The sequence below is a fragment of the Aethalodelphis obliquidens genome, unplaced genomic scaffold, assembly GCF_003676395.1.
Source record: "Aethalodelphis obliquidens isolate GAN/ISIS:26980383/991018 unplaced genomic scaffold, ASM367639v1 scaffold33, whole genome shotgun sequence".
Taxonomy (NCBI): domain Eukaryota; kingdom Metazoa; phylum Chordata; class Mammalia; order Artiodactyla; family Delphinidae; genus Aethalodelphis; species Aethalodelphis obliquidens.
Window position 1 is genome coordinate 12430476 of NW_020837977.1, and position 20441 is coordinate 12450916.

The following is a 20441-nucleotide window of genomic DNA, read 5'->3' on the forward strand; positions in this document are numbered from 1 at the left end:
AAGAGGCACATGAAAAGATGCTCAACATCACTAATTATTAGAAAACTGCAAATCAAAACTACAATGAGGTATCACCTCACACCAGTCAGAGTGGCCATTATCAAAAAATCTAGAAACAACAAATGCTGGAAAGGGTGTGGTGAAAAGGGAACCCTCTTGCACTATTGGTGGGAATGTAAGTTGATACAACCACTTTGGAGAACAGTATGGAGGTTCCTTAAAAACCTAAAAATAGAACAACCATATGACCCAGCAGTCCCACTACTGGGCATATACCCTGAGAAAACCATAATTCAAAAAGACACGTGCACCCCAATGTTCATTGCAGCACTATTTACAATAGCCAGGACATGGAAGCAACCTAAATGTCCATTGACAGATGAATGGATAAAGAAGATGTGGCACATATATACAATGGAATATTACTCATCCATAAAAAGAAACGAAATTGAGTTATTTGTATACAGAGTGAAGTAAGTCAGAAAGAGAAAAACAAATACCATATGCTAACACATATATATGGAATCTAAAAAAAAAAAAATGGTACTGATGAACCTAGTGGCAGGGCAGGAATAAAGATGTAGACATAGAGAATGGACTTGAGGACACGGAGCGGGGTGGGGGAAGCTGGGGTGAAGTGAGAGTAGCAGCAACATATATACACTATCAAATGTAAAATAGATAGCTAGTGGGAAGAAGCAACATAGCACAGGGAGATCCACTTGGTGCTTTGTGACCACCTAGAGGGGTGGGATAGGGAGGGTGGGAGGGAGACGAAAGAAGGAGGGGATATGGGGATATGCATATGGCTGATTCACAATGTTGTACAACAGAAACTAACACAGTACTGTGAAGCAATTATACTCCAATAAAGATCTATAAAAAGAAAGTAATCAAGATTTCCTGTAGGAGTCTACTCTACCACTTCTCCATCTATTTTTCTTTCTCTTTTCCTCCTTCTTCAATGGTACTAACTGTAGGCACTGGAACTGCTTCACATTTTGGTCACAGATATGCCCCGCTACCACTGTACCTCTTGGCTATTAGGAGCCGTCTCTCACAGCCATCTGGGCTCCATGTTGGTTCCATTTTCACTGAGTTTAATGTTTATCAATCTCAATCAATCAATAAACCTTCTTTTGTGCTTATCTTATAAGAGTTTTACCAGTGCAGACCTAAACAAATTGGACTCCATACCCCATATAGCTCACTTCCAAAAAAGGATGTTATAGCCATGATACTATAGCTATGTCCATGACCTCTCACTGAACATTTTTTTTTTTTTTTGGCCACGCTGAATGGCTTGCAAGATCTTAGTTCTCCGACCAGGGATCGAACCCACGCCCCCTTCATTGGGAGCATGGAGTCTTAACCACTGGACTGCCAGGGAAGTCCCTCTCACTAAACTTCCTGCCCTATTTCAAAATAGCAGATGCTAATTACTAAGAACAAGTAGAAAAATGTGTTAAAAAATTTGAAAGAGAAGAAAATATGCTATGTATACTCTTTCTTCTACTAGAAAAGACTGGCTTCCCTTGTAGTTTTCATTAGTCAGAGCTCCAAGTAAGGCTTTGCACAGTCTACACCTTTTGGCTAGTACTTTCTTCCTGATCTCCCCCTCTCGCCCTCACCTGGCATACTTTCCCAATGCGTCCACTAAGCCCTCTTTATGAAGCCTTCCCAGATCTCCTAGGCAGAGTCAGGAAGGCTTCCTCTGTGTTCTCTACAGCACTTTCTCTCTGCCTCTTTCATGACAGTTTTCATGTTGAATTGTAAGCCTTTACTCCAATAGCTTTCCATCTCACTCCAAGTAAAAATCAAAGCTTGGAATCTCTAGCCCTCATTTAAGTAAGTACCACAGCTTATTTACTGGATTCTGATGATTTATTCCGCTGGCTTCCCAAGCCTGCTCCACCCGTCCCCCCCACCCCGCCCCCCATTCCTAGTCCAGGCTATCCCTGGTCCAGCCTACTCACCCCTTGCAGGTGTTGATTCAAACATCACTGTCGGTGCTATCCTTCTTCACAGCTTTATGTTTTCCCAGAGCACTTATCACCACCTCTCATATTGTCTTTTATTGCTTGTTTATCTCATTCCTTGTCTATTTCCCTCCACAAGAATCAAAGCCCCCAAGACGAGGGTTTTGTTTGTTTTGTTTGCTGGTGGACCCTCGGTACCTGGAACAAGTTCTGGACACAGAAGCTGCTTAATAACTATTCTTTTCATGAATGAAATGGCAGTCTCTCTCACCTGCCACTGGACATCTTAAAGGCAAAGATTTGGTTTTATTTGTGCGATTCTAGTATTTACCTGTCGCATACTATATATTCAATAATAATTCGTCTCATGGGTTCCCCCTTGGGGAAACAGGTCAACTCTGGGATAGGGCAGAGATCAAGAAAAAGACCAATTTAACGACCTTTCTGGCTTCCACATCACTTTCCTGCTCCGTCTTCATTACCCAGGATCACTTAGATGAGGTCACATAAGGATTCTGGACTCTCTGTTGAGGGACTAGACATGGTGGTGAAGCATAACAGAGGAAGTATAGAGTGTTTAGAAAGATTTGTTTGGGCACTTACTAGTCATTTATTGGTATATGTCACTAACAGAGTAAAGTGCCAAGAACTGAGAAGACTTTGCCTGGATTGGGAGGAAGGGGAAAAGCAGTGAGTCGGTGAAGGTGCCATTTTGGGATGTGTATTTTGGAAACCACTGTTGTAACACAGTTTGAGGTGAGGAGTCGGTGTGAAGCGGAAGGGGTAGGGAGAAGGGCTCCGCGGCGAGCCTGCCACCAAGACGTGAAGTGGTGGTTCTAAGGCTCCTTCCATCTCCAGGACAAGGAGGGAAGGAAGAAAGGGAGGGAGGGAGGAAGGGAGGAAGGAAGAGGCCGCAACAGTAAGAGGCCCGCGTACCGCAAAACAAAAAACACATCCCAACCAATCACAATCAACTAAGGCAAACAAACTTTGTCATCTTCCCCTTGACGTCGAACATCAGTGCCTTCCTTACTGGGAAGGCTGGGGTTCCGACCTGGAGCTTCCAGAACGCTGAGCACGTCGGGGCTGCCACATGGTTCCGCGTAAGGAGCGGCCGGGCTCACCCCTGCAGGCGGGGCGGGCGGGGGGCGTGCGCGGGCTGCCCGCGGAGGAGGGGCGGAGGCGGGCTCGACCTCTCCCCGGCGCCTGGGCAGCGGCGGGATCGGGGCGGCGGGCATGGCGGAGGCGCGGCCGGGGCCGGCGGCGGGGGCGCAGCTCAACGGGCTGCCAGACCACTCGCCGCTGCTGCAGCCCAGCCTGGCCGAGCTGCGGCGCCGGGCTGGGGAAGCGGGCGCTCGGCCGGCGCGGCGGCCGCTCAGCGACGCCTTCCTGCTGCGGTTCCTGCGCGCCCGGGACTTCGATCTGGACCTGGCCTGGCGGGTAAGGGGTTCTCCCCGCCGGGCCGCACCCGGGGGACGGGCCGGTAAGCCGCGGCTGGGCCCGGACCCTCGCCGACGCCCGGCTCGCCCGCCGGACCTCGGCGGGGGCGCGGCCCGAGCGCACCGCGCGGCGGAAGCGGGAGCTCTGAGGATTCCCGCGCTGGTCCTTGCAGTTTCTCTGGGTCGTGGAAACGGGAAACCTCGAAGAAAGATGGAGCCTTCTAGGGAGAGGGCCCATTTGACCCCAAGCACTGGAACTCTGCCCTGCACGAGTCTCCCGAACCTATAAAGTTTGGGGGAAATGCTTCACTCTCCGCGGCAGAGCGGGTGAGATAGAAAATGACAGCTGAAAAGTGGGAAGCCTAGAATTATTCCATCTTAGCAGGTAACTCGACGTTTGGTGGGGGAAATGAAATTGCCAGTAAAACTGAAGATCTAAAGCCAAATCCTAGCAAAAGAGTATTATTAATAGTAACACTGAAGTGTCAAGACGGTAAAGCAGTCCAGAGTGTTCTGAGTGGAGGGATGCGGATGAGGCGCTTCTTTTTATTTTTTTTTTTTGCGGTACGCGGGCCTCTTACTGTTGTGGCCTCTCCCGTTGAGGAGCACAGGCTCCGAACGCGCAGGCTCAGCGGCCATGGCTCACGGGCCCAGCCGCTCCGCGGCACGTGGGATCCTCCCGGACCGGGGCACGAACCCGTGTGCCCTGCATCGGCAGGCGGACTCTCAACCACTGCGCCACCAGGGAAGCCCGGCACTTCTTTTGTGGCTCCAGGTGTGTTATGACAGCTGATTGAGAGCAGGGTGGTGGGAAGACAGGAATCAGAAAGAGGGGTACGACCTTGAGTTCTGGCACTTTGGACTCAGCATCCTCACCTGTTAAATAACGGTGAAAGGGCCTCCCGCGATGACTGGTTTCCAGGACTGAACATTAACCAGTTTAACGGAACAGGACGTACCCAGCACAGAGCCTGGCACGTAGGAAGTGCTCAGCAGTTGGACTTGATCTAGCCCTTTCTCCAAGTGGCTCGCTCAGTGTCACACGGCGAGCTAGGAGGCAGAGGAAGTATTAGAGTGCAGAGTCCCAGCTGTCTCACTATGAGGATTTTTGTTGTTGGTAACTAATTTTTAATTGAAAAAGTAAGAAGTACAGACGGTAAAAAAAAAAAAAAATCCATAAATAGTAAAGAATGCAAAGCAAGTTCCTAAAAGTAACTTTCTAAGGGAAAAAATTCCTCACCCCAGATCTTAGCTTGCCAGCCTCCTACCCAGTGGCAGTTACTGTTACCTGTCTCTTACCTTTCCAGGTGTAATCTACAGTCACACAAGCATATGTATGTGTTTTACATTTTGCCTTTTTAACATAATTTATCATAGAGATGAATCTGTTTCAGCATGTGTCTTATTCTTTTGGGGGCTGTGTACTATTGCATTGTCTCAATTTATTATATTAAAATGTATTAACCAGTCTCCTGTATTGGACATAGGAGTTGTCATCAGACATTGGCAATGCTGCCGTGCAAGCTGTTCATTCCTTCATTCAACGATTATTTTTTGAATTTCTGCAATTTGCTTGACAGTTCACAAAACACAGAAACCAAGACAAATAGGGTTTCTTCCACACCAACTGGGTATTCTAGTATGTCTTTTTCATTGTATCAATACAAAAATAGGAAAATCCTTATAGGATAAGTTGAACTTGCACAATTGCTGGATGAAGTGCAATGTGCATTTTCAGTGTTGATGAATAGACCAACTGTCCTCCAAAGTGTTTGCACTTATTTTATCACTTCTATATTATCAATACATAATGGTGTCTTTCCCCATATTATCACCCATGCTGTGTCACCAAATTTATGATGTGTGTCAACCTGCTAGGAACTGGTTCTCATTACTATAATAATAATGAGGAACTGGTTCTCCTTATTATTATAATATGCATTTAATTACAAGTGAGGTTAATCATCTTTCATATATTTAATATTTTTAAATTCCTTTCTAATTAACTGCTTGTTTTGCTATTTTCTTCCACGTTGTTTTCATAAAATATGAAACATTTTATTCATATCTTCGTGTATTAAAGAAAATAGGCTGTTGTCCTAGTTTGCGGTTCGTCTTTTGACATCGTTAATGCTATTTTCTTTCTGTGAAGAATTTTAAAGTTTTTATGTAATCAAATGTATTGATTTGATTGTTCTGTGATTGCTTCTAGTTTCATAAGCTCTTCCCTTCTGCAAAATTTTCTCTAGTAATTTATGGCTTCTCTTTTTTATGTTGGAGTTGTCGATCTACTACTGCACTTCATTTTGACATTAGGAATGAAATAGGAGCCTACCTATTTCTTTTCTTTTATCAGATGGCTACTAAGCTCTCCTCATACTTACTCAGCAGCTACTAGATATGAAGACACAATCTCAGGTCCAATGAAAAGTGTAGCTCTAATGGGGTATTAAACATTTATAGGTAACTAACAATTAAAAGTGTATGATTTACAGATTTCATTTTGGTTACTTTTTTTTAAAAAATTTTTTTAAGTTTATTTTATTTTTGGCTGCGTTGGGTCTTCGTTGCTGCGCGCGGGTTTTTCTCTAGTTGCGGTGCACGGGCTTCTCATTGTGGTGGCTTCTCTTGTTGTGGCACACGGGCTCAGTAGTTGTGGCTCAATGGGCTCTAGAGCGCAGGCTCAGTAGTTGTGGTGCATGGGCTTAGTTGCTCCACGACATGTGGGATCTTCCCAGACCAGGGCTCGAACCCATGTGCCCTACATTGGCAAGCGGATTCTTAACCACTGTGCCACCAGGGAAGTCCCCATTTTGGTTACTTTTTTAAAATAATGTCTGCTATGTATAAAATAGATAACTAATGAGAACCTACTGTATAGCACAGGGAACTCTACTGTTATCTGTGGTGACCTAAATGGGAAGAAAATCTAAAAAATAATATATATATGTATATGTATAATTGATTCACTTTGCTCTACAGTAGAAACTAACACAACATTGTAAAGCAACTCTACTCCAATTTAAAAAAGTAACGTCTAGGGCTTCCCTGGTGGCACTAGTGGTTGGGAGTCCGCCTGCCGATGCAGGGGAAACGGGTTCGTGCCCCAGTCCGGGAAGATCCCACATGCCGCGGAGCAGCTGGGCCCGTGAGCCATGGCCGCTGAGCCTACGCGTCCGGAGCATGTCTAAATAGAAGATAAAATAAAATTGACCTCCAGCCTCTGTGTTGTATATTTTTTTCCTGTATTATTTGTTTTCCTGAATTGTTTTCATTGCATCATGTCCTTGAGGAGCTGGCGAAGGACTGTGTCCAAATCTACGGGATGGGAATCAAGTTTCTGTGAACTCTTTGCCCTATTTTTCTGCCAACTTGAAAGGAAAAAGGGAGAGTTAAGAGTATGAAACTGTTTTTTCATTTTCCTCCACAGAGGCAGTGAATTCAGTTACACTCCTTTATTTAAAATATGAAAGCCCTATAGTTTTAGTGTATGAAGAAACCTTGATAAGTCCCTCAGGTTTTTTTTTTTTTTTTTGCGGTACGCGGGCCTCTCACTGTTGCGGCCTCTCCCGTTGCGGAGCACAGGCTCCAGACGCGCAGGCTCAGTGGCCATGGCTCATGGGCCCAGCTGCTCCATGGCATGTGGGATCTTCCCGGACCGGGGCACGAACCCATGTCCACTACATCGGCAGGCGGACTCTCAACCACTGTGCCACCAGGGAAGCCCAGTCCCTCAGTTTTAATGAAGTTTCTCATTATTCTACTTTTTGTATTTGAAATTATAACAAATTAGTGACTTTTGTGAATTCTAATAACTTTGGGAGTACCAGCTACTTTGGTAAGTAGTGTTTACATGGATTATCTCACTATTTTCTCATTTTAGAAGAAACTGAGATGTAACGAGTAAGTAACTATCCTAAATCGCAGTTATGAAGGGGTAGAGCAAGAATTTGAACTTGAGCTGAGCTCAGGGGAGCCTGCACTCTCAAGTGAACTCTACTTGCCCCATCTGTTTAAAACAACCAACTGTTAACCTCTGTCTATTCTATATATTCTTGTGAATATATAGAATCTTATCTTTCACATGTGAATATTCCTCCTTATATTTTTGCTCTATGTGATACGTTTTTTATTCTTTAATTATTTTTATAGTTTTCCTAAATACTTCAATGTTTTCAAAATTCCACTGACGCTCCCTGCTCATTTCCCACTAAATGCAGCTTCTTTTGTAAAATTCACTGAATCAAGTGTCAGTTTCAGACTCCACTCTGCTCCTGGTAGCTACTACCCTGAAACAAATGTGTAATTTCTTCCAGTTTAGTTTTCTTACCAATAAAATGGGGTAACAATAGTTACCTCTTAGAATGTTCGAGAGCGGGAATGAAATGATGCCATTAAACCCCAGAAAAGTGGCACAAATATGGTTGTAATTTTGTTGGAAAGTACACGAAAAATGTAAGGAGAAACCTACTCTGTTACAAAGCAGAGTTAAAATAAGCTGTAACTTTTTATATTTATTTATTGCTAGTGGTGGTACAAAACAGGTGCCTTTCGGTAATGAATATTCACCCGCAGGCAGTTTTATTTCTGCCGTGGACTTTATGTGGTTTGTTGGAGAATTGCTCGGTAGCAGTTTACGTCATTTACATAATTTATTTATGTCAACCAGACTTTTGAATGTATTTATCAGTGGAAAAGTAATAATCAAAGATCCGGGTGTAGAGCCTTCAGTTGGCAAAAGTCAAGTGTCAAAAGTATGAGGGCAATTTGTGCATCTTTATGAAAGTCATTTTTTTCAAGCATGTGGATCCAGCTGGTTTAATCATGTATTAATTTATTCTTTCGTTCAACACATGTACCTATCTCCTAAGTGCCCAGCACTCTGCAGAGATCAATAAGCTGAGGAACCTTCCTCTATTCCCTAAAAGATCCCTTTTTTAAAAAAAAATAAATTTATTTATTTTTGGCTGCGTTGGGTCCTCGTTGCTGTGCGGGCTTTCTTTTAGTTGCGGCGAGTGGGGGCTACTCTTTGTTGCGGTGTGTGGGCTTCTCATTGCGGTGGCTTCTCTTGTTGTGGAGCACGGGCTCTAGGTGTGCAGGCTTCAGGAGTTGTGGCGCATGGGCTCAGTAGTTGTGGCTCATGGGCGCTGGAGCACAGGCTCAGTAGTTGTGGCGCACGGGCTTAGTTGCTTCATGACATGTGGGATCTTCCCAGACCAGGGCTTGAACCCCTGTCCCCTGCATTGGTAGATGGATTCTTAACCACTGCGCCACCAGGGAAGCCCCCAAAAGATCCCTGTTAATGAAGCTATAACTTTTATTATTCCACGGGAAAATAAAATTGTTATTTCTGTATTGGAGCTCCTATGCTGCTTCTGGTGTTTTGCTTGAATCAGAATTAAAAGGACTAGTTTTCCATCTGAGGGAACTATGAAAAAAGTAATGAACATTAAAAATGCTAGTAACACTTATTCTGATGCCCCCTAAGAAAGGAGAAGGAAGAGAAATTCATCTTATAGAAGAGAATGAATATATCAGGATCTACAAGGTGTCTTTTTTTCTTACTGCTTTTGGAATCTGCTATTTAGGTCACCAATTATTTCTTTGTTGGCAAATTTACTGACTTTTTTTCTTTCTAACCTCTCTGTTGCATTTAACTCTTAGTAACATTCTCTTTTTTTTTTAACAGTTAGGGAAAGTTTCTTAAATGCAGAAATGACAGCGAGAAAGAAAGAGAAAGAGAGGGAAACAGTATCAGAGAGAAAGAAGTGAGGAGTAGAGCAACACAGATGCCTTTCCCTCCCTTCTGTACATTGTGGTGCCAGATCTCCTGTCGTCCAACCAGATCCTCTCTTCCTCCAGCCATTCCTAGCCGTTGACGTCCCCCAAGGCTTGGAATTTCACCCTTTACTTGGTTTTTTAAACTTGTTTTTGCAGTTTCTCCTCCAGATCATGACTACTTCGTGATTACAGTTCTCATGTTCATTCCAGTGACTCTCAAATGCAAAATTTGTCCTTTCCTTTCATCTGAACTTTGATTCCACATTGCTAATAGATCTCTTTAAACTCAAAACAAATATACTGTCGTTTTAGAAAAACTGAGAATGCCGAAAATCATGGAAAGGTAAATTGAAATATAATAAATTTTAACTGTAATTTGATGTCAGTATTCTCCACAATACACTGGCAATGTTTGTATTATTTGTAAATGCAGAGTAACCATTATTGGTGGTTTTTTTGGAAAAAAAAAGAAAATGCGGTGCTTTCAAACCATATTTTGCCAAGACCTAATATCCAGGCAGACTGTTCCACAGGCTATCCGAGTGTATACCACCGTTAACAAGGTCGATTTTTGTTGTTTTCTGTTAGTACAGTATAGAAATGTTCCTTTGTATCTTTTTTCTAGGAGAGAAAATAAAACCCAAAAATTTTTAGTTATCTTTAATATAAACCTGCACTAAAAGCTTGGATGAGCAACTAATCTAAATAACTTTCCCTATTAAGAGAGCAGCAAGGCTGACTACCACTCGTTATGCCCATGTATGCTTTACCCAGCACCCTGCAAGACACATGTTGAGAAAACATGACCTCAGAGCAGTTAAATACATGCCAAGACCAAATGGATAGTAGGTGGTGGAGTCAAGGTTTTCCTGAAGCAGCAGCAGCCTGCGAATCAAGCTCTTCACTACATAGCATGGCCTGTATGATCCAGTTGTCACCAACCGGTGAGGTCCAAAGAGAGCAGGGATTTTATTCTGCCCACTGCTATACCTCAAGTGCCTCACTAAGTGTGTGGAACATTGCAGATGCTCAAAAACATTTGTAGAGTTAATTCATCTGCTTGATTTCTTTTCTTCCTTATTCACAAAGACTAAAAGGTGGATGTTTCAGCCTTCTATTGCTAAGTAACAAACCAACCCCGAATTTAGCGGCTTAAACCACAGCTGTTTATTGTAATGCGCCACTTTGGGCAGGGCTCAGCGGGGATGGTTCGTCTGTGCTCCACGTTGCATGAGATGGGACCATGGCTGAGGTCAGGCTATCTGAGATGGCCTCTCATCGTCCAGGGCCTCTCTCTGCAGAGATTCATGATTTAATAATCCTCCATGGTCTCTGGACCCCAAAAAGCAAAAAGAGAAGGTCTCAGGCTTCTTAACCAAGCACGGTGTCACTTCCATCAAAGCGAGACAGGAGGCCAGCTCAGCTTCAAGAGGAAGGAATCAAATGGACTCCACCTGCTGGTGGAAGGAATGACATGTGCACACCAGGAGGGGAGGCATTGTTGACAGCTATCTTTGGGAGACTCTTTACCACAGGAGACAAATAAAAATTCCTCAACTTTGAATTTGCGACTAACTCCTAGCACCTGAGATCCTGCATGAAGTGTGCTTTTAGCTTTTACAGCTAAAAAGATACCCCAGGTTAGAATCCTGACATAATACATGGCAAGGGCCCTACATAATGCCAAGACTTTCCTATCGCTCTTACAAAATGCTTACCATGTATGCTATCTGTAGATAAGTTTTATTTTATTTTCCAGTTACTGGAAAACTACTATAAGTGGAGAGCAGAATGTCCAGAAATAAGTGCAGATCTCCATCCTAGAAGCGTTCTTGGCCTTCTGAAGGCCGGCTACGTCGGCGTCCTGAGAGCCCGAGACCCCACTGGCAGCAAAGTTCTGATTTACAGAATTGGTAGGTCACACACAGCACTTCCTCTTTTTTATTTTTCTTGACTGCCATATCGGAAGCTTCCATGAGTTCATATTTAAGAATTTAGCTTTTTAGGTTTTAACTTGGGTTTCATTTAGTCTTTTTAAAAATTTTTTTTTAATTTTTATTTTTTATATTTTCTTGGCTGCACTGTGTGGCATGTGGAATCTTAGTTCCCCAACCAGGGATCGAACCCGTGCCCCTTGCATTGGAAACCTGGAGTCTTAACCACTGGACTGCCAGGGACATCCCTCATTTAGTCTTTAAGGTCCCCCAAATAGAATAAAACTGGCCGTTGTGAGAAAATTATCCAAAACCAATGAAAATCCCACTTCCATTCTTCCACACAGTTAACTATATAAAGTAAGAGGAAAAGAAAACAGAGAAGAGAAATAGGTGGAAAAGGTAAAAAAGATCAAGGTAAAGTGTTTCAAAAATTCAAATAAGAATTCTGAACTATAATAATACAAGCTCCACGAGAGCATAGATTTTGTCTGTGTTCTGTTCGCTGATGTTTCCCAAGCACCGAAACCAGGGCGTGGCACATGGTAGGTATTTATGAGATATTTTTGGAGTGAGTGACAGAGTGAACAGTGGTTGGGTCCTGCCCCAGGCTGCGGAGCGAGGGGCTCATTCTCCAGGTGGAGGAAGGGGAGGAAGGGGCCGTGGGAAGCAGCACCCAGGCAAGTGTTAAAGAACCCCTGTTCCACGTTCCCCTCTTTCTTTTTTTTTTTTTTTGTTTGTTTGTTTGTTTGCGGTAAGCGGGCCTCTCACTGTTGTGGCCTCTCCCGTTGCGGAGCACAGGCTCCGGACGCGCAGGCTCAGCGGCCATGGCTCACGGGCCCAGCCGCTCCGCGGCATGTGGGATCTTCCTGGACCGGGGCACGAACCCGCGTCCCCTGCATCGGCAGGCGGACTCTCAACCACTGCGCCACCAGGGAAGCCCCCGCTCTTTCTTTTCACTGCTTCCTCTTTTCACCCCTAGGTTTTCCTAGTGTTTCCTGGAAGCTGGAAACCTATAACTTCTGCCCCTCCCTTCGACATGTGTGTGATTAAAAATGGCACGAAACGGAGGGTTCACACTGTCCCCAGCATCCTTTCCTGGCCCGGTTGGAATGACAAAGATAACCAACATTTCATGAGCAGAATCTTATGAATTATCCACTTACGGAAACTTTCACATCTGTAAATATTCTAGGGAACTTAAAGATATTTATAGATTTGCTTTTCCTGCCTGCTTATAGATAAGATACCTGCCTATAACTCAGCACTTGGCTGTCTTGCAAGAAGATCCTGCATTCAGTTCTTGAAAAGGTAGCAGAAGACTAAGTAGAATGATTCTGTTTTTCTGCTCCAGCTTCTGTGTCAAATACAGCTGGGTTAATCCTGAAGTCGTTGTCTGTAAGCCAGACATTACAGGTGCTCTTCTGTCCTGTCGTTGCCTCACCGGTGTTATAGGAAGTTGCATGAGGTTCCCCGAGTTCCTGAGGGTTAGAGTTGCCAGATTTAACGAAGTATCTGTGTTTTATGTAGCAAGTGAAACTGTTTTATGAAAACTACAGTGTCCAGTTACATTTGAATTTCAGGTAAACAATGAATAATTTTTTTTAGTATGCATGAGGCATACTTAGACTAAAAAAATATATCCAGTTTATCTGAAATTCAGCTTTAATTGGGCTTCTTATATTTTATCTAGCAACCCTACTCAGGGGTCCCAGGAGCACAAGATGGAAACCTACAGGTGATTCCTTCTGCGGGTATCCTGGCTCTGCATGCCTGGCTGGAGGTTTTTTGGGGTCTCCTCATGTTAAGTAAAAATGAGACTTTAATAGTGAAAAAGCAAATGTGCTACTTTGATCAGAAACACTTTAACTAATAGAAGTCAACAGTCTTCTATTGTTTAGCGAGGGCCTCTTTTTAACATCTTTATTGGAGTATAATTGCTTTACAATGGTGTGTTAGTTTCTGCTTTATAACAAAGTGAATCAGCTACACATATACACACATCCCCATATCTCTTCCCTCTTGCGTCTCTCTCCCACCCTCCCTATCCCACCCCTCTAGGTGGTCACAAAGCACCGAGCTGATCTCCCTGTAGCCTCTTGCAGTTATTAATTTATAAGTGTACTGTTCAACTCAAAGAGATTTTAAGATCAAGAAAACATATCAATTTAGTGACGGTCAGACAGGAGAGTATACAGCAAATCTTCTGAGTGTTATGTAGAATAACATGTTACTCCAGGGCGAAAGGAGAAACTCAGAAGAGTTTTATGAGTAAAATGAAAGAATAGGATAAATTTATATTTATACATTTTCTAAATTTAATTGAATTAATGGGAGGAACTAAAAAAAAGGAAATCTGTGGTAGAGCTTTTTGGGTAGAACGTTAGCATAACTCCTTCCCTGGTACCATCTCTGTGCAGTGTAAGCAGTGAGAAAATGCACAGAACCTTTTCCTCCAGTCCAGCAGGACAGCCCAAGGGGAAACTAAAATTTTGCCATTATTGGCCTATAAGCCAAAGGATATAATTTTATGCCTTTTGAGACTCACTACTGTACTACAGCAGCAAAAGTAAAATTTAGCAGCGAGCATTAAGTTTTGACTGGCTTGGTTCTCAGGAACACAGGTTCTAGGGCATGCTGCCTGGGTCGGAATCCCAGCTCTGCTACGTCTAGCTACATGGAAAGCTGTGCAGCTATAATTCCATCTTCTCATCTGTCAAATGGGCATAGCAGAAACTTTCCTCATAGGGTTTCTGTGAGCATTAAGTCTTGCAATACAGTATATATAAAATATAATTAGAAAATTACCTGGTATGTACTAAGCACTCAATAAATGTTAGATAGTTGCTGGAGAAGGAATTAAAAATGTACGGCAATCTTTTCTTTTGCCTTAAAGGAGCCCAGAGTCTAAACCAGCAATGTCCGATAGAACTTTCTATGATGGTGAAATTGTTCTCAGTAGCTACTAGCCACACGTAGCTGTTGAGCACTTGAAATGTGGCTATCGCAACTAAGAAGCTGAATTTTTATTTTATTTACTGTTAATTATTTTAAATGTTAATTAATTTAAATTTACATAGCCACATATGGCTAATGGCTACTATTTGGACAGCACAGGTCTAGACAACTATGTTGGTGGGCTCAGAAATTTAAGTCAGTCACTATTTTCTGAACTGCAGACTTTCAGTCATTCTGTTCATATTTTGCACCATTATAGCTTTCAGCCAGTGTCTGAAGTCATACAGTACACGTGAACTGGTTTATCCATGGATTGATTATTCACATTCTTACCAGGAATCTGAGGCTTTTAAAAATAAAGGGCAATTCCATTGTACCTTTCTAGGAATACCTCTAATTACCCCTTCTCTTTCTTCATCTCTAGATTTTTCCTTGCTATTCCACACTATCCATTAACATTTAAATCTGTTAGGATCAGCCATCCCAAAGCTCCTTAATCCCGTAAGGCCCTCCAGCCTCCACCCTAGCCGTCTCCCCACACCTCATTCTCAGCCACGTTTTTAGAGTTCGTTATGTTCACCATCCACATTTTCTCACAGGTCCTCTCAACGCCCCCTGGTCTGGTTTCACTGCCACCTCTCTGGTGAAATGACCTTAGCAAATCATCGGTGACCTTTTCACCAAATCTAATGGATGTGTTTAGTGCTATTTCACTTGACCTCTTTACATAGCAAACCTCTTCCTCTTTTTTGAGGTATTTGCCTCCCTTCTCTGATGCCACATACTCCTGGTGTTTTCCTCCAACTTAAACTGACTGTTTCTTCTTAGTCTCCTTTGCTGGCACTACGTATTCTACTGTAAATTCCGTAATGCCTGAGGACATTGGCCTTAGCCTCCTCTTCTTAAGCTACTTACCTCTCTACCATAACAGAGAGAAACATAAGTCCATGGTACTCCCTGCTATATAGACCTATAAGCACAGAAACTCTGAGATTTGTATCTTCACCCCCATTATCTCTTTGTTCCCAAAGCTCCACACGACCAGTTCCCGATCTCAGCTGTATCCAACTGGACATCTCACAGTCACCATTCTAACGTGTTCAAAACTGCCTATGATCCTTCCTTCCTAAACACTTTTCTTCCAGTGTTTCCTATCTCAACAAATGGTACCACCATTCTACCCAGTTGTTCAAGCCAGAAACTTTGGTATTTTTAGGATTTTACCATTCCTTAGTCATGAATCTTTTTTTTTTCCTTAACCCTTCATCTTGTTAGGTATTGCATGAACCTTGTAATCTGAAGATTTGCATCTTTTTCCAGCTTTGGAAAATTTTTCTCTTCTGTTACTATTCCTTTCCCCTCTGTTCCCTATTCTCTGTATTATTGCCTTCCAGAACTCTAATTAGTTGGGTTTTGAAACTTCTGGATCTAGCTGCATGTCTGTTAACTTTTTATTCATACATATTGACTCCTGGGTCTTCTGTGCTGAGATTGAGAGACTTCCTCAGCTTGATGTTCCAAACCATTATTCCATCGTTGGCTGTGTCTCTTCTGACATTTATCCCATCAACTGAGATTTGCTTGGATTGTCATCTTTTAATTTCCAACATCTCAACTGATTCTTTTTCATAATAGCCTGTTCTCATGACAATAGCCTATGGTATCTTTTTTTCCTCACTGAAACAATTTTGTTTCTTTTAATGTTTCTTTTGCTTTATTAGCTGTTTCCTTCAGTTTTAGTGCCTTTGTCTATTGAGTTTGGATCCTCTCTGCTTTGTGTGTCTGTGTCTTTAAAACTATTAAAATTCTTAGTGGTTGCATATCTTTTTTAAAGATCACCTGCTTGCCTATCCATTACTGTCAATTTTGCATGACGTGGCCTGCCCCAGGACTGGTGGGGGAGGGGAGAGGACAAGAACTCAGTAGCTCCTCTTCTTAGCACAGGTATTCCTTGTTTTTCCTGGGTGTGGGGAGCTGGCTACTCTTCCGAGCGCACACTACTTTTCTAGCCTATATGGACGTGCCTCTCCTACACGCTGCTCGTCACGGAGGGTGTCAGAGAGACCCACCTGCCTGTCTGTTCCTCGCACATTTCCCTTAGCAGCAACCTCTGTGGTTACGATGGGGCCCTAGTTATTCTTCATAATTCAGAGGCTTGCTTTTCCCATTTTCAATACCTTCGAGCGTGGAGCATACCCAGAGGCATTCCAACCTTCAGCCGCAGTTCCATCCTGCTGTAGTTTGGGCTGTAGCTTCATCTGGCCATCAAATCCAGGCTGCATTTATTCTCTTATTTTCTCCGTGCTCTTAAGAATCTGTTCTTTGCTAGGGATTGGAGGGAGGGAGGGAGGGAGGGAGAAACAGGCACGTGTTCTTGGACCACCAATTTGACCTGATACTCAATTCATGATCTTTGTACGTGTTTTATTTCTATTGATCCTTTAAGTCTAAAAAGAATTCGTTTCCTTTTGTAAATCTTTCTGATTCTTTACACAGTGCTGAGATATGATTTTTTACATTTTTTTTTTTTTTTTTAGCACACTGGGACCCAAAAGTTTTCACAGCTTATGATGTGTTTCGTGTAAGTCTAATCACGTCCGAGCTTATTGTACAGGAGGTAGAAACACAACGGAATGGAATCAAGGCTGTCTTTGATTTGGAAGGCTGGCAGTTTTCTCATGCTTTTCAGATCACTCCATCTGTAGCCAAGAAGATTGCTGCTGTTCTTACAGTAAGTGTGTATTTTAACTGTTCGGCACAATACTTAGTTATATGTTAAAGAGAAGGGAGAGTACATTTATTAGAAAATTAAATACAATTTTAGAAATGATACATAGAATTCAATAACGGTAAGAGGAAGTAAAGTGTTATTAATTCAAAAAGAAAGAATGTTGCAACAAACTGTGAAAATATGTTCAAAATTTCTAACCACAGAATTCATATATTTAAACAATCATGTGGTGACTTTATCTTTCAGTCACTAAAATTTTCTTCCTAAATTAAAAATTGACTCAAAAAATAATATTTATAGCAATCATACAACAAAATGTCATGTAGGTTTTGGTTGATACAGATTGATACAGTTGATATACAGGTTGAAAGATTGATACAGTTCTTTCCGGGAAAAAAAAAAAAAAAGTTTTAAAAATGGCCATCATCTTTGACCCAGTAATCCTGCTTTTGGAAACCTAGCCAAGGAATAATCTTAAATATAGCAAAGACTTTGTGTATAATAATAATAGCTTACTGTGTGCCAGGTACTTTGCTAAGTGTTTCAAGTGCATTACCACTTAATGGCTACACCAAAGCTTATGACATATGACTATTAATTTTTCCATCTTACAAATTATTTTACTGTGTCAGAGAGATGACATAGCAATGCCCAAGCATACACATTTTGTCAGCAGTGAAACAGGGATTCCAATCCAGGATATCTGAAGATAAAAGCTGTACTTAGAACCCCCATTGCTTCTATGCATAAAGAAAGTTACTATAGCATCAATTTTTTAAAATAAATTTACTTGTTTAATTTATTTATTTTTGGCTGTGTTGGGTCTTCGTTGCTGCGCGCGGGCTTTCTCTAGTTGCGGCGAGCGGGGGCTACTCTTCGTTGAGGTGCGCGGGCTTCTCTTTGCGGTGGCTTCTCTCGTTTTGGTGCACGGGCTCTCGGTGCACAGGCTCAGTAGTTGTGGTGCACGGGCTTAGTTGCTCCACGGCATGTGGGACCTTCCCGGACCTGGGATCGAACCCATGTCCCCTGCATTGGCAGGTGGATTCTCAGCCACTGCACCACCAGGGAAGCCCCCTATAGCATCAATTTTTATAGAAAAAAATTAGAAACAGCTTATTTGTCCAGAAATAGGAAAAGCGTTACTTAAATAATGGTACATCCATTTGATGAATTATAGCATCAATATTAAAGCTCACAATGTTTACAAAAATTGTATTATGTCAGTGAAACAAAATTATTTAGAGAGCATATTAGCAATTATGTTTAAAATAAAATTATTCATAGAAAGAACCTGAAAGGAAAAATCACAATTGATAACAATCTCTAAAAGCTATGTGCAGAAAAAAAAAAAAGAGTTTTGCATGAAAGAAACTTGGTAGGAAAAATCTCTACATTAACAACACATCCTTGGGAGGGAAAATACTGATGGGGTTGTTCTTTGAATCCTTAACATTTTAAACCTTAGAAAAAAGCTGATATTACTTTGATGTGAAAGACTTATACCCGTGTCAAAAGTTTAAAAGTGTGTGTTTATTGTACTATTCTTTCAACTTTTATGAAAGTTTGATTTTTCTTCCTCAAAATAAAAATTTGAGGGGAAAGGTTAAGTATCCAAATGACTCATTGATTTTTCAAAAGCACATTTATATGTGATTGGGGAAGATATTTTCTGTGTCCTGCTTATGAAAGATGTAGGTATTTCTTAAAATACTTGGCCTAAACTACAAGGTGCAACCTTTTTAGAGACCTTTTCTTAACCTAGGGACAGTGAACTATAAAGCAGGCTATTGTGTTGATGGAATAACTTTGAAAATAAAATCACACTTTAGGTATTGCTGTAAGTTTAGCAAGTGTTCAAAGAAGGGGCTTGTCGATGCGATTACATATTGATTTATGCTTTGGTATTAACAAGACATTTTCTTTATTTTCAAAGGATTCCTTTCCATTAAAAGTTCGTGGTATCCATTTGATAAACGAGCCAATAATTTTCCATGCTGTCTTTTCCATGATTAAACCATTTCTGACTGAAAAAATTAAGGAACGGGTAAGTAAAACATATTCAAGTCACTATTCTTCTGTACCAAATGTTCCACTCCTTTGTTATTTAAAAATGGCTGTCTTGCTTCCGCCCCTCCCCCAACACACACGGCATTGTCCCAGTGCTTTGAATATTTATCTAACAACCCAATGACTTTTATAAAATTTCTTTTTGGTTTTGAAAAATCAAGTTAGTGAGGCTGTGGAAAAACTGGACCTCTAACGCATGGCTGGTGAAACTGCAAAATGATATATTCCCTGTAGGGGGCAGTGTGGTCACAGTTATCAAAATTACAGCCTTCACATTTCTGGGATTTTTATCCTACAGATATACATGCTCATAAACAAAATTACATTTACAAGGGGATTCATTGTAGCAAAACATGGGAAACCACCCAGTTCTCATCATGAGGGAACTGGTTAAACTGTGATGCATCGACACAATGGAACACAGTACGATTTGCAGGATGTATTGTGAGGGGAAATAAGAACATGCAGAATCGTGTTTATACTATCTTTTGTATAAAAAGGGAAGAAATCAGAATCTATAGTTATATTGGCATAAAAGTTATTTTTAAAGGATATGCAAAGAAACAACCAAAGTGGTTACCTATATGGAACAAAAGAGAGGTACGGATGGGGTAGCTGAGGATATGGTTGGGAGCAAGACAGCTCACTGTGGACCTTTTATCTTGTTTTGATTTCTAGCCGTGTGAATGTATTACCTATGTAAATAATAAACATGCTTAAATTAGACACGTGTAACTGAAAACCATAGTACCCAAGGTATGTGACTTAATGTCGTTAGTTAAAGCAAGTAGATTTGATGTTTTTTTTTAATTAATTAATTTATTTTATTGATTTATTTTTGGCTGCGTTGGGTCTTCGTTGCGGTGAGTGGGCTTCTCATTGTGGTGGCTTCTCTAGTTGCAGAGCACGGGCTCTAGGCACGTGGGCTTCAGTAGTTGTGTCATGTGGGCTCAGTAGTTGTGGCTTGCAGGCTCAGTAGTTGTGGCTCGCTGGCTCTAGAGCACAGGCTCAGCAATTGTGGCGCACGGGCTTAGTTGCTCCGCAGCATGTGGGATCTTCCCAGACCAGGGATCGAACCCATGTCCCCTGAATTGGCAGGCAGATTCTCAACCACTGCGCCACCAGGGAAGCCCGATTTGATGTTTTTTACCTATCTTGCAGAGTCTTATCTCAGGTGAATATCAATATTACTTGGGATTTTTCAAGTGTTGACAATAGAGTGTGAGTTCCCAAACTGGCAACCAGTCTTCTGCATGAATCTGTAGAGGATAATTTTTAGAGCATTTATTTAGACAAACGTTGGCAACATCTAATGCATGAACACAAACAGGTTTTAAAGGTATTGACAATTTAAATCTCAAAAACTATTTAAATAGAAATACTGGTAATGTGAGTGATAATAGCATATTTGGAATGTTACAAAGTATATTCTTTCATACTAAGAAAATGTAACATCTTGCATCTGGTCAGAAAATGACGACCCTAGAGCTTCTTTTGAGGTTTTCCAGTAGGTATTTCTGTCTGTCTTCAAGAAGAACTGCCCCTACGGAAG

At 41.9% G+C, this 20441-nt stretch overlaps 1 protein-coding gene across 5 annotated transcripts in view; it reads left to right on the forward strand.

Annotated features, from left to right (window-relative positions):
- The window catches only part of TTPA (alpha tocopherol transfer protein), a 60427-nt gene that overhangs the window by 36674 nt on the left and 3312 nt on the right, over window positions 1-20441 (forward strand). For 4 of the 5 annotated variants that reach the window (XM_027128014.1, XM_027128013.1, XM_027128015.1 and 1 more), the window contains 3 exons: window positions 10959-11112; window positions 16629-16822; window positions 18756-18866. In XM_027128014.1, coding sequence (XP_026983815.1) covers window positions 10959-11112; window positions 16629-16822; window positions 18756-18866 — 459 coding nt within the window. Of the gene's footprint in view, window positions 1-3180; window positions 3420-10958; window positions 11113-16628; window positions 16823-18755; window positions 18867-20441 lie in introns of those variants that run through there. The other variant, XM_027128016.1, reaches the window with a different exon arrangement.